Raw genomic sequence first — 15,215 nt, forward strand, 5'->3', positions numbered from 1 at the left:
GTTTAAGTCACCACTTATTGATCCCCGTTATCATGTGCCCAGGTACCAAGATGGGGGCTTTCTGTGCAATAAAAATTTTAAATCCTCAGCACAATCCTGGGAAGCATGTACTCTTATTATTTGACTTTACAGATTAAGGAACTGGGGCTTAGAGAGATTAAATAACTCGCTAGAATTCCAGCTAGCAAGTTGCAGCAAGCTGCAGCTGGAACCCATGTCTGTGTGATTCCAAAGCACCCCCCTCCCACATGTCTATTATGTTGCCTTTAAAAAAAATTTTTTTTTATTTGATGGAACATAGTAAGAAGAAAAATACTTAGTTTTCAAATTTGATGATCAGAAGAACTTCTCAAACCAATTTTAAAGTCTGAGGTTTGCTGTGCTATAGTATTTTTTTTTTTTTTTTTTTGAAATACAGTCTCACTCTGTCACCCAGGCTGGAGTGCAGTGGCGAGATCTTGACTCACTGCAACCTCTACCTCTCGGATTCAAGCAATTTTCCTGCCTCAACCTCCCGAGTAGCTGGGACTACAGGTGTGCGCCTCCATGCCCGGCTAATTTTTGTATTATTACTAGAGGCGGGGTTTCACCATATTGGCCAGGCTTGTCTCAAACTCCTAACCTCGTGATCTGCCCGCCTCAGCCTCCCAAAGTGCTGGAATTACAGGCATGAGCCACCGTGCCTGGCCTGCAGTTTTATGAACTGCAGTTGTCCTTTGCGGTTGTAAGGTGGTAAGAAATACCTGGGTGGGGTGGGTTGGGGATTGAGAAATCCTCCAAGAAACAACACAGGCTATGATTGGAATGCCCCTGTATGGGTGACCCATGAGCCTTTCTCAATGCTTTGGGGACATTTTAATAACCTGAGTAATTACCTGTGGTAGGCAGGCTTTGTTTTCTACTCATTAACTCTCCAGGCTACATTTTGTTCTTCTTACTGCTAATTCACATGCAGAGATACGTAAAATGGATGCTGTCAACTGATTGCCACATCACTGTCTGCATATCAATGCTCTCCTGTCTGCTTGGGCTAAGAGAGAAGGAAAGCAGAGAAGGAAAAGGGTATGATAAGGAACTTGTGATAGCCGAATCTGTTTTAAAAGCCAAATTCTGGTACAGAAACCAGAATTTTGACATACACAAATTATTGATACTCGGGCATGGCTAGTGTTTTGCGATTGCCCTATTTAGCATATGCTGGTCCTCTTTTTCCCCTCCTTGTGATAGATAGCACGCCTTGGGAGCAGACACAGGTAAATATTTCATGCTTTTAGTTCTTTTTGCTCCTGTGGCTTGTTTGGCCCTTAGGGCATTCATGCATTTTAGCCCGTGGAGTGTTTATAGCATCAGAACATCATCACAACCCTAAATGAAATTTGGATTATTTACTTCTAAGTATGTTTCCCAAACAGTCTAATGACTGTGTAAGCAATATAGTGGAAGGGCACAGGAGCCGATTTGAATGGAAATATATGTGGATATGGCTTTAGATCTTTTTGTCTATTAAAAAAAAGTCTCCTTTAAAAAATCCTTGGGGACCTGGTGCGGCGGCTCACTCCAGTAATCCTAGCACTTTGGGAGGCCAAGGTAGTCGGATCACCTGAGGTCAGGCATTTGAGACCAGCCTGGCCAACATGGTGAAACTCCATCCCTACTAAAAATACAGAAAATTAGCTGAGTGTGGTGGTGTGCGCCTGTAATCCCAGCTACTTGGGAGGCTGAGACAGGAGAATTGCTTGAACCCAGGAGGTGGAGGCTGCAGTGAGCTGAGATCATGCCACTGCACTCCAGCCTGGGCGACAGAGTGATACTCTGTCTCAAAAAAAAAAAAAAAAAAAAATCCTTGGGGCTAGTTGTCTTGATTTTATTATTATGATGATACACAAGAAAGAAACACCAAACAATCTGAAATAATTGAAAATACATCCAACCCAATTTAATTTATTTCAATGGAATCTATCTAGTTATATGGACTCATTTTAGGTATAGGTGCTTAGTTTTAAAAAACTGGACAGGAGCTCTGGGTTGCATTTTTTTTTTTTTTAAACTGTAGAACTTCTAGTTTAGAAGGAAGATTCCTCTTCAGGAGATACATAATTATGTATTAATTTAATTAGTGCTGTATATTTTGTCTTGAAGCTATTCAGAGTATTATAGGAACATCTGTTATACTATGGTTATGATGGCTGCTGGGTTGTTTCCCCAAATGCCTTGACAAGGCAGTTTGACATAGTTTGGTGAAGGCAATGCCCTGGTGCTGCAGTCACCACAGGGATTTTTCATCTTGGCTTCACGTTGGTAGACTGATACTCTCAAGTATGTTCCAGGTTCTCTTTTTCGGGAGATGGTTGTTTTCATTGAGTCCTGGCTTTCCTCTTTCCTTATTTAAGGAAATAGTGACAACTATCATTTTCTACCTTCAAACATTATTATTAGTGATTTTATAAATAGAAAATTATTTTCCAGTTGGGCCTATGTCTGTGCTGGCTACCGTTGTATACACATGGACTCTTTTAGATGTCTAGGACTTTGCATGTGTAAATGGGCAAGTTTTCAGGCAATTCGGGTAGATTTTCCAATCTTGTCTCTCCATTTCCTGTCTAAAGAACTTCTTCCATGTCCACAGCATGTTTATTCAACATTGGATAAAACTTCTAATGGGAAATTTCTTCCGGGTGACCTCCCTGAGAGACTGGGCTGTGGAGAAATCTCAAGAAACACAACCCCGATGAAATTAGCTCGGTTGAGAATATTACTTGGTCCAGGAACAAGGGACAGAATTCAGTTATTTTTGATTCTTGAACAAATGAATTCTGTTTCCTTTTGTGTAGGTGGCTGAAGAAATTGACCCCTGTAGAATATCCAGTCTCAGTTGGAAATTGAACTTTTGGTTTCTTTTGAGTTAGGAGTGCCCTGGATAAGAGAATGTAAAACTGTTTTTATTTGAACCTCATGCAACTTGGAAACTGTTCTGTTGTCTGCATATCTTTGATAGATCTGTCTTTTCCAGGGTTGTCTGTCTTTATATTTAATTTTCTGGAGGTTAGAGTTGTGATTATCAAATGACTTCCAACTTGGCAGCACATGTGGGTGGATACTAATGAATCCTTTCTTAACCTTCCCAGAACTTTTGGAGAAATCGATCAGTAGAAGGCGGGACACCGAAGCCATACAGAAAGCCAAAATCCTTTATTCATCCTGCATGAATGAGAGTGAGTGATGAAGAAAACTAAATAAAATATTTACCATACCTATCCTTTAGAGTTCTATTAATGTTTTAATATACTGTTTGAGGAAGAAGAGAACTACTAAGAATTCTATTAATGTTTAAAAGTGTTAAAGGAATGATTGTCAAAGACTGGATTTTGACTACTCCCATCTTAGTTAATGTTGGTACTGGCTTGGTGGAGAAAATAATCTTATTTATATGGGTTGGATTCTTTGGGTATCATTTACTCCCTGAGAAACTTAGAAAAAGTCAACAGGGCAAACTCTACTGTATCTATTCAGAAACCAGAATCCAGAAGCCAGGCCAAGTCTGGCTTGAGAAAGAGACTGGGAGGGAGTGCACCTACTAGAGCCTAGAGAAATCCAGATTCCCAGGCATGCCAGGTTCCTGTGTCAGCCTAACAGGCATCTTTGTTCGGTCCTTAGCCCTGTCTCAACACCTTGGGTCTGATTGGAATTAGAACAGATACTGGTCACTTTACCTAGTCTGCCTTCTCAAGGCCATTGCAGGAAGAAGCCAGTGCCTGTGGGAAGTGTGTCAACTGGTCTAGGATTTGGGGTATCATGTGGTGAGCTAGAAAAGAGCAATAAAAGACAGGAATCTGAAGCATCACTTCTTCGTTGGGTAGTGATTGGCTTTATTGAGGCATTCCTTTAGTTAGGGTTGTACCTTAGTCCCACCAAGTATTATTCATTGACTGGGTTCCATGTAGAGAGTCCATGTTTATTGTAGTGAATATCCAGCAGTTTCACTGGTCAGCTGTCCTGGCAAGAACACTAGGTGTAGACGGTCACATTGAAGTGTGGATCGTAGGTAGTTCTGTCTCTGTGATTATGCTCATCTCACCCCACCTCTTTTACCTACTCCCTAATGGCTGAAATTTTAAGTTGGAGCCTTATGGGAATTTTGTCTTGAGAAGATGCACTTGAATTCTAGTGTGTTGATCCAGTTTGCAATTCTAACTTTCTCTTCATATCTGCTCCCTTTCAGAAGCGATTGAAAAAGCAGATGCCAGGCCACTGCTACACATCCTACGGCATTCACCTTTCCGCTGGCCCGTGCTTGAATCTAATATTGGCCCTGAAGGGGTTTGGTCAGAGAGAAAGTTCAGCCTTCTGCAGACACTTGCAACGTTTCGTGGTCAATACAGCAATTCTGTGTTCATCCGTTTGTATGTGTCCCCTGATGACAAGTCATCCAATGAACATATCTTGAAGGTATAATGAGGACCCATTCATCTTCTCTGCTCAGTCCTAAATTAGCCTTTTGGGGTGCCATCCTGGAGAAAGACACTCATGCTGCCTTAGTGAAATAATAACATAAAACATTTTTATTGACTAGTAGAATCTAGAATATTCCCTTCTCCCGGATTTGCAGAATGTACGCCATTACCACACAAGTTTTGTAAGCCTTTTGGAAAACTAGTGAATTAGTTTCAAGTGATCTGTGATCTGGCCCTCATATGCCTACTCAGAGCAAGTCTAAGGTTCCTAAATTCCAGTGGGAAGGGGACTACAGGTCTCCTGTTGTTAGCAGAGACTTTCTGTGTCCTGCTCTTGTCCTTGCCTCTGCATTCTCTTGACAGGAGAAAACACATGCCATGATTTTTTGTTCCTCTTTCACTAACATTTTCTTGTGCACACACCTAAATTTTAGTTATCAAATTCACTCTGAATATCTCCTCCCTCCTTTTCAAAGATGCAGCAAAACTTGTTCTGTTCCAAGTACTTGCTTGCGTTTTCTGTTGGAAGACTAACCATGTCTTCCATAAAGCAATGGGCCACATGGACATACCCTGAGGCAGATCACATTGGTAAAATCAGGAGCCTGTCCGAAAACTACCAACAGCTAAAGACTCACCAATGAAAGAGCTATGCAAGAATTCAAATAACATTTGTCAAATAGTTTTGTGCTTTGATCCTGCTGGGTTTTATTTTGTCTTACTTCCACAGTTACTTTGACTGATAATGAAAATGTTATTGCATGACTGATTTTCTCCCCAATTCTGTCCTTAGTCAAATCAGAAAATATTAATGAAATATTGATATTCAAATTTTAGACAGGTATTGCCCTCATCTCATGTATTTTAACCTTCTAAAATCCAAATCTTAAAGTTCATCTTTTGATTTAGACCAGAGATTAGCACATTTTTTGGGTAAAGGGCCAGATAATACATATTTTAGGCTTTGCGGGCCACCTAGTCTCTGTTGCAACTACTTAATTCTGCTATTGTGTCTGGGAAAGCAACTGTGGACAACAAAGGTATGGCTGTGCGGCGGGCTGGCCCATTGGCTGTAGTTTTCTCACCTCTAGGTTAGACAATGAAATTCTCAGTAAAAATCTTTGGTCATTGAAAGGACTCCCCTCTACTCGGGAGGAAATTCTGAGTTTCAGAGACAATTGTGTGTCTATGTTTGGTGATGAAATGAGCCATCTTCTAATGCTATCAGGATAAGATGTGCTATGTAAGACACGATGATGATAACCCATCTGATCTCTGTACTGTGTTGAAACTAGGTTTTAAGACTATCATTATCAATTCCAGAACTATTATGATGTTCTTTCAAACACCTTAAGTGGTGTTTTGAAGTAAACTGAAGGCTGTTTTCCAAACTTGAGTTTAACTTTATGCGTTCTACTGAGTGATAGAAGATCTTGATTCACACACTGATGAATAATTGCAAGTGGTAGCCATTTTATTATCTTTCTCACCTATTTCTGGATCTACTCAATTGAATTTATTTCTTTAAAGTTTTTATTATCAAAATGTGATACAAAATTAAAGAATAGAATAATAAACTCCCATGTATCCATCAACCCAGCTTCAACAACTCTCAACCTTCTGCTGTTATGTTTCTTTCTGGGGTTATGTTTTAATCTAGACCCCTCCTTTTTGGGGAGATGGCTAGAACGTTTTATAGCAAATCAAAAATATATCATTGCACAGTAAATACTTCAGTGCTTAGCTAGTGGAAAGGACTATTATCACAACCAAAAAGATAATCATAATTCCATAATTAACATCTAATAACTAGTTAATTTTCAATTTTTCTGATTGTCTTAAACATGTCCTTAAAAAAACAAAACAGTTGGTCTTTGATTCAATCTCCAAATAAGAATCACAGGTGAACTTAGTTGATATGTCTGTTTTACTCCACAAGGGATCCCCCTATTTTTATTTCTTAAACCACATTTATTTGTTGAAGAAACTGGAATATTTTTCCTGTAAACTGTCTTACATTCTGAATTTGACTGTTTTCAGGGTAATCTAAAAGCTGACAAAACTTCTTGTTTACAGGAGAATCACAGCTTAAAAATGCAGAATAAATAATAGGAAGCTATCTATTTAAAAAAAAAATCCCTAATGAAAGGATGGATTTGGTAATTATCATCAATGGCTGCTTAAAACTATTAGGTAAATGGTTGATTGAGAAATTAATGATAGAGCAGACCGATATCACCTGTACCCTAATATCAATGATAGCATTGCTACAAGTGGGGCAACTGGATATTGTGTGCCTCCTGGTATCAGTTGGAAGTGCACACTATCACCAGTGATGTTGTTGTGCCCCCACAATTGAGCCTCTAGTTTTAATATGAGCTTACAGAAAACATGAGGAATAGAGAAACATGGTAACCAGTTTTTAATAACTTGCCTTGTATACTTAATATTCAATTAAACTGATCCTAGAAACGCTAAAATGTCAATGATAGAATACTTTCCAAATGTAAGGAGGCACCCATGTACTTATTATTGCTCTCTTTTGCCAAGATGGCAGCTTGTTCCAAACTGGTATTTAACGTTGTTTGGCATTTGAGTGCGGCAAACGTTTGCTTAAGTTCTGTTCCTGTTTGTACCATTTTACATGACTGAATATTCACATATCTGAACTAATTGCCTGCCCTCAGATATAATATAACTATAGTCTCCCTGATGACACATTTACAAGAGTTCGAGCATGTATCTAGAGGTGGTAGGAGAAGCTTTATTCTGAGAGCTGCATGAAACCCAACGAACCTGATAACAAAAATTAGCGTACTGGTGGCTGCCAAAGTTGTAGAATTTGCAAGTGTTGCTTTTTTATTCATTTAAAAATAGTTAAAACTATAAAAGACAAAATCTAATTGGATGAACATTTGGAGCCCTCTCTTATAGGTTTTATGAAACATAGTTTGAAAACTACTGGTATAGTTAAAAAAAATAGGCTTTGGTATTTAAAAGATTGAGGTTCGCAGTTTAGCTCTGTGATTTACTTACTGAATATCCTTGTGCAAATTACTTCACCTCCCTGATCTCACTTTTCCCATGTGTACGGAAGGGTGAATTAGAATTTACTTTTAATTGTCATTGAGATTCGAAGGAATTGACTTTTGTGACAGTTTTCATGGTAGATACTGGTCCACAGTAGCACATGATACAAGGTTCAGAACCTACTTTTCAAGGATGACTGAGCAACTGGTCAGGAACATTTGGAGAATGTTTTTCTTTGACATGTGTACCCGATAGGCCTCTCAGAGCTCAAATTCAGTTGTGCGAGGAATAGGCATTTTGTTTACTCGACCTAATCTTTGACTCTGAGCTCCCACCCAACCTTTTGGTGGGAAACTGAACCTTAGTCTAGGCATTTACCTCCCCTCTTGGTGGCCCCATTTCTCAGTCTTCTCCTAGGGTACTGGGAAACTCCAATACCAGTTACCTGGTTTCTGAGAAGAAATCCACTATGGAACCATGTAGCCCCTTCAAGTGTGCCCCTCTGATGCTGAGGTCCTGCGACTCCCATTCCTTCTCAGATCCTGCCATGTTTCGGAGACACTGATCAGTTCCTCTGCTTATGAGAATCCTTGACTTCTTTTGCTGCTTGAAAGATCCTCTTTCTGCTCTGGGGGAAATCCCTCTTACCTGAAAATCTCTTCTGTCAATGTCCTTAGGCTTCCTTTTCCATCAAATTCAATTTTCCTCGGTGTGCCTAGCTTTTCTAATCCCACAAACCCACAGGAATAAGAGAATGGCCTTCTGGGCAGGCACAGCACTGTGGGCATCCTTTTGGGTGAGCAGATGGTGCCTTTGGGTGAAGAGAGAGGCACCGTTTCTAAGGGGTAGATATATCCCCATGCCAAAGACATGCAATTTGGCCAGCAGGGATTGCTCCAATCTATACAACGTACTTCTGCAAAGCTCCCCTGTGGCGAAATGACACAGGGTTTGCTACAGGCTTAAATGAGATAAAGGGATTTCAAAAATACAGAAAACAATAGAAGTTAGTGACCAAAAACATTATCTTGCTACACATGTTTGGATTTATTCTATGTCAGGAGATAGTAAGTATAAGGATTTAAGGTACAATAAAAGACGTGAGTATATGTGATCCTGAAAGAGTATTTGGAAGGCCAGGGTTGCCCCAGTGTGTATTTACTAGTTAATGAAGACAACAACTTAAAGTCATCATCTCTCAACAGCCCGCATTTTTCTGGCTCTCAGTAAAACTCGTAAAAAATAGCAAGGAGAAACTCTAAGAAAACTTGAAAAGTTTCTTTCTCTTTCCTTTTCCTTTTTTCTCAGGAACTGACAGAACCTAGAATTTTATTTTATTCTTGTTATTTTTTACTGATACATAACTACACATTTTCATGGTACATGTGATAATCTTATACATTCATAAAATCACATCATGGTAACTGGAATATATCCAATAATGGGATTGCTGGGTCAAATGATAGTTCTGTTTTAAGTTTTTGCAGAAATCACCAAACTGCTTTCCACAGTGGCTGGACTAATTTACATTCCCACCAGCAGTGTATAAGCATTCCCTTTTCCCTACATCCATGCCAACATCTATTATTTTTTGACTTTTTAATAATAACTATTCTGACTGGTGTGAGATAATGATGTATCTCATTGTGGCTTTGATTCACGTTCCTCTACGGATAAGTGATGGTGAGCTTTTATTCATATGCTTGTTGGCCACATGTATGTCTTCTTTTGAAAAGTGTCTGTTCATGTCCTTTGTCTACTTTTTAATGGGGTTGTTTGGTTTTTGCTTATAAATTTGTTTATGTTCCTTGTAAATTCTGGATATTAGACCTTTGTCAGCTGCATAGTTTGCAAATACTTTCTGCCATTCTGTGGGTTGTCTGTTTATTCTGTTGATAGCTTCTTTTACTGTGCAGAAGCTCTTTGATTTAATTAAGTCCCATTTGTCATTTTTTGTTTTTGTTGCAATTGCTTTTGGCGTCTTCATCATGAAATCTTGCCCAAAGCAATTTACAGATTCAATGCTATTTCTATCGAACTACCAATGACATTGTTCACATAATTAGAAAAAGGCTATTCTAAAATTCATATGGAATCAAAACAGAGCCTGAATAGCCAAAGCAATTCTAAGCAAAAAGAACAAACCTAGAGCCATCACATTACTGGATTTCAAACTATAGTATAAGGCTGTAGTAACCAAAACAGTGTGGCTGGTACAACTACAGACACATAGATCAATGGAAACAGCCCAGAAATAAAGCCGCACACCAACAACCATCTGATCTTTGATAAAGTCTACAAAAACAAGCATGAGTAAAGGACTATGGTGCCAGGATAACTGGCTAGCCTTATGCAGAAGATTGAAACTGGACCCCTTACTTTTATCACATACAGAAATCAACTCAAGATGGATTAAAGATGTAAATGTAAAACCTAAAACTGTGAAAACCCTTGAAGAAAATCGAGGAAATGCTATTCCAGACATAGGCCCTGTACTATATTTTGAAGTCAGGTAATGTGATTCCTCCAGCTTTGTTCTTTTTGCCCAGGATTGCTTTGGCTATTTGGGGTCTTTCGTGGTTCCGTATAAAATTGAGGATTTGTTTTCTCTTTTGTGAAGAATGTCAATGGTATTTTGATAGAGGTTGTGTTGAATCTGTAGATTGCTTTCAGTGGTATTGTCATTTTAACAATATTGTACTAATTCATAAGCATGGAATATCCTTCCTTTCTTTGTGTCCTTTTCAACTTCTTTCATCAACATTTTATAGTTTTCTTTACATGAATCTTTTATTTCATGGGTTAAATAGATTCCTAGGTGTTTTATATTGTAAATGATATTGTTTATTGATTTCTTTTTCAGATTATTTGCTTTTGGTGTATATAAATGCTGTTGATCTTTTTTGTATGTTGATTTTGTATACTCCAACTTTACTACATTTGTTTATCAGTTCTAATAGTTTTTTGGTAGAGCCTTTAGGTTTATCCAAATATAAGATCATGTTATCTGTGGACAAGGCTAATTTGACTTCTTCCTTTCCAGTTTGGACGCCCTTTATTTATTTCGCTTGCCTAATTGCTCTGGCCAGGACTTCTAATATTGTGTTGAATAAAAGTGGACAAAACAGGCATCCTTGTCTTCTTCCACATCTTAAAAGAAAGGCTTTTAATTTTTCACCATTCAGTATGATGTTGGTTATGTGTTTGTCAGATATGGCTTTTACTTTTTGAGGTGTGTTCCTTTTGTACCCAGTTTGTTGAGGGTTTTTGTCATGAAGGGATGTTGAATTTTACTGAATGCTTTTACAGAATGTATTAGAATGATTATGTGATTTTTGTTTTTGGTTCTGATAATGTGATGTGTTTATATTTAGTTACTTGCATTTGGATTTTCCATTTAATTTATTTTTTTTTTTGAGATGGGATCTCACTATGCTGCCCAGGCTGGACTTGGGTTCAAGTGATCATCTAGCCTCGGCCTCCTGAGTAGCTGGTACTACAGGTGCATGCCACTGCACCCAGCATATCATGTCTATTGATTTGTGTATGTTGAACTATCCTTGCATCCCTAGATTAATCTCACTCAATCATAGTGAATGATCTTTTTCATGTATTGTTGAATTAGGTTAGCTAGTATTTTGCTGACAATTTTTGCATCTATGTTCCTAAGTCATATTGGCCGGTAGTTTTCTTTTCTCCTTGTGTCCTTGTGCAGTTTTGGTATCAGGGTAATGCTGGACTCACAGAATGAGTTTGGAAGTATTCCCTTCTCTTCAGTTTTTTTTTTTTTTTTTTTTTGGAAGAGTTTGAATAGAATTTGTATGACTTCTTTAAATGTTTTGTAGAATTTAGTAGTGAAGACATCAAGTCCTGGGCTTTTCTTTGATGGGAGACCTTTTGTTATGGCTTCAATCTTGTTACTAGGTATCTGTTGAGGTTTTCTACTTCTTCATGGTTCAGTGTTGGTAGGTTGCATATGTCCAGGAATTTATTCATTTCTTCTAGGTGTTCCACTTTGTTGGCATATAGTTGTTCATGATAGTCTCTATAAGTCTTTGTATTTCTGTGGTCTCAGTTGTTATGTCTTCTTTTTCATTTCTGATTTAATTTATTTGTGTCTTCTCTCTTTTATTCTTAGTCTAGCTCAAGGTTTGTTGATTTTCAAAAAAAAAAAAAAAAAAAACCCAAATTTGTTTCATTGATTTTGTGTGTGTGTTTTTATAGTCTAAATTTCATTTATTTCTGTTCTAATCTTTATCTCTTTCTGTCTACTAATTTGGGGTTTGGTTTGTTCTTATTTTTCTAGTTCCTTGAGTTGTATCATTAGATTGTTTATAAATCTTTATTTGAAGTGTTTCAACCTTTTTGATGTAGGCTTTTATTGCTATAAAATTCCTCTTCAGTACTCCTTTGGCTGTATTTCATAGATTTTAATTTGTTGTATTTTCATCTTCATTTGTCTAAAGAAATTTTTAAATTTCATTTTTATTTTTTTCATAGACCCATTGGTCATTCAGGAGCATATTGTTGAATTTCCACATATTTGGCCAGGCATGATGGCTCATGCCTATAATCCCAGCACTATGGGAGGTCGAGGCAGGTGGATCACCTGAGGTCAGGAGTTCGGGACCAGCCTGACCAACATGGTGAAACTCTGTTTCTACTAAAAATACAAAAATTAGCCAGGCATGGTGGCGGGTACCTGTAATCCCAGTTACTTGGGAGGCTGAGGTGGGACAATTGCTTGAACCTGGGAGGTGGAGGTTGCGGTGAGTGGAGATCATGCCACTGCACTCCAGCCTGGGCAACAAAGCGAGACTCCACCTCAAAAAAAAAAAAAAGAAAAAGAAAAAAAGAAAAAAAAATTCCATATGTTTGTGTATTTTCCAAGTTTCCGCTTATTATTGATTTTTAGTTCCATTGTGGTCAGGAAAGATAACTGATATGATTTCTACTGCTTTGAATTTGTGGAGACTTATTTTGTGGCTTAAAATATGATCTATTCTGGAGAATGTTCCACATGGTGATAAAAAGAATATGTATTCTGCAGCAATTGGGTGAAATGTTCTGTAAATGTCAGTTAGGCCTATTTGGCTTAGTGTCTAGCTTAATGCTGATGTTTCTTTGTTGATTGTCTAGATGATCTGTCCATTAGTGAGAATGGAGTGTTGAAGTTCCCTATGATTGTATTGCAGTCTCCCTCTCCCTTTAGATCTATTAATTTTTGCTTTATATACTTAGGTGCTCCAGTGTTAGATGCATAGGTATTTATCGATATAGGCAATATATTACTATCTCTCCACTAGGTCCTTGCCTGTTTTTCTGGCACTAAGTGGCGCCTTAAGCCTACCTTTGCTTTGACTCTAGCCAAAGATCAGAGCACTCCCAGTCCAGATATAGGGGAGATCCTAAAGAGGAGATCCTGGCAGTGTGGAAAAGCTGGTTGGTGGCTGGTGTACAGGTGACCTATGGAATGAACCTCCTCTAGCATAATGCTGCTGAACAGCCACTCTGATTTGGTATCTCCTTTGACCAAGTTATGGAGCAGAGTTTCCAGGGCTGGGTATGGTAGTCCCATCTCCCCTCTTTGTCTCTTGCTGTCTTCAGGAATATATCTCCCTTCAGGCATTCATGATGCCTTCTGTGGGTTAAGGTATGGGCAGGTCTTCTGTCAAAGAACCCAAGATGGTCGGGAAGCTGGTTGTCCACCTTGATCTCAGTTTTTCCAGTGTAGAAACTATGAGTCAAGGAAAATTTCTGCATGCTTATTGCTGGACAGATTGGTTGGAAGGGCATCATAGAGAAATTTGATTCTCCTTTGCTTGGAGTTTTTTCACTTTTCTGTGGCCTCAGCAACTGATTCATCCTTATATTTGAGTTCTGGGATATTGCTGGTGAGAATCTTAGTGCTGTATATTTGTTTTTAGTTTCCTGTGTATATGTTGGGGTGGGGAGGGAAGCCAGGTTCTGTCTATACCACCGTTTTGAAACCTGAAGTCCAGACTCCATTTCCTACCTCATAATTTGTAAGCTCTTTCTTCTTGTATTATAACTTGAGGTTTATTATCACTGGAATGCCAGTTGTAATTGGAGAAAACATTTATATTTTTCAGTTAAATGTGTTGGATTTCCTAAAAAAAATATTTTATTTTTTGTTCACAGTATTCAGATCAGTTGTAAATGCAAGGATTTAAAAAATCTCAAATAACAGTGTCCTGATGGCTTCATGAGAAAGTCTTTTGCCTCAAGAGTTTGTATGTTTCTAATGAGATTTATTTGACTGACCTTATTCAATTTGTTGGTTGGTGTGTTTAAAATGTTCCCTAGAAACCATAACAATCTGAAAGTTTATAAAAGGTCTGGTAACCTCACTTGAATTATCTAAACTTTCACAATAAGTGGATTTAACTTTATTTCATGAGAGAGGAACTTTGGCTTTCTTGATAATGTCTACACAGTTTCCTTTCCTATGAGACTCAAGCTCAAAAGATTCTTCAAGTGGGTCCAAATTTAATGGAAAGCCAAAGTGTCTTAATCATAATATTGTGTTTCATGATTGTGGCTTGCTTAATTTTTGGAAGAAATAGTGGCACATTGGGAATTGCAATAGGACAAAGCCAGGAAGGCTTGTGACTTCGTTGTTTCAGGCCAATTAGAGAGGGCTGAACAAAGTAATTAGAGGATTTTAGCAGTATACACAGACAAGATGGATGTTTTGAAAGTGCCTTTTTTCCCTTGAAACAAGAGTTATGTTTTTCCTGGAATTTTTCGTAATATCACTAATTCTTAACGTGGCCTTTGTAAAATTTGTTGTATATTAAGGGCAGTTTCATGGAAAACTATAATCTTATACAAATTTATGTATTGGCCAGGCGCGGTGGCTCAAGCCTGTAATCCCAGCACTTTGGGAGGCCGAGACGGGCGGATCACGAGGTCAGGAGATCGAGACCATCCTGGCTAACACGGTGAAACCCCCGTCTCTACTAAAAAATACAAAAAACTAGCCGGGCGAGGTGGCGGGCGCCTGTAGTCCCAGCTACTCGGGAGGCTGAGGCAGGAGAATGGCATGAACTCGGGAGGCGGAGCTTGCAGTGAGCTGAGATCCGACCACTGCACTCCAGCCTGGGCGACAGAGCGAGACTCCGTCTCAAAAAAAAAAAAAAAACAAAACCAAAAACAAAATAAAAAAAAAACAAATTTATGTATTTAAGAATAAAATATTTAAGATTATAGTAAGATGAAAAAGAAGCTGGAGGAGATAGATCAAAACAATTTAAAGTCATATAAACTAATGGTATGGGCATGTAGGATTCAGTTTTTATTCAGATACTACTAATTTTTAATTTGTTATTTAGATTTTGTTTCTTATTTTGGCTTCATGTTTAATGTGTGAATTAGAGATTTAATTTGGAAAAATCTACTCTTCTTGAGATTCATTTTGTTCATCTTTAGTCAGTTGCTGATACTCAAGAAAGAACAAACCATAGATTTAGAGAAGGTGCTGGAAATGTTTTTAAAGTATCTTAAAATTTACATAAATTCATTTTTTGTGATGTACCTGTCTGTTTTGACAAATGCAGAGAGTCATGTAACCACCACTGTAATCAAGAAATAGAATAGTCCCATCATCCACCCCCAAATACCTCATGTTATCTCTTTGCTAAGTCAAGCCCTCTCCTCATGCCCAAACCCTGTCAGCCATCACTTTGTTCCCTGTTCCTGTAAAGTTTGGCT

The 15,215-nt window shown here is 38.2% G+C and overlaps 1 protein-coding gene across 2 annotated transcripts in view; it reads left to right on the plus strand.

Annotated features, from left to right (window-relative positions):
* PHEX (phosphate regulating endopeptidase homolog X-linked) overlaps positions 1-15,215 on the plus strand; it is a 227,529-nt gene that overhangs the window by 42,765 nt on the left and 169,549 nt on the right. For both annotated transcript variants that reach the window (XM_010381555.2, XM_010381563.2), the window contains exons 4-5: positions 3,126-3,212; positions 4,220-4,446. In XM_010381555.2, the coding sequence (XP_010379857.1) occupies positions 3,126-3,212; positions 4,220-4,446 (314 nt within the window). The remainder of the gene's footprint in view (positions 1-3,125; positions 3,213-4,219; positions 4,447-15,215) is intronic.

This window comes from Rhinopithecus roxellana, chromosome 7, assembly GCF_007565055.1.
Source record: "Rhinopithecus roxellana isolate Shanxi Qingling chromosome 7, ASM756505v1, whole genome shotgun sequence".
Lineage (NCBI taxonomy): Eukaryota > Metazoa > Chordata > Mammalia > Primates > Cercopithecidae > Rhinopithecus > Rhinopithecus roxellana.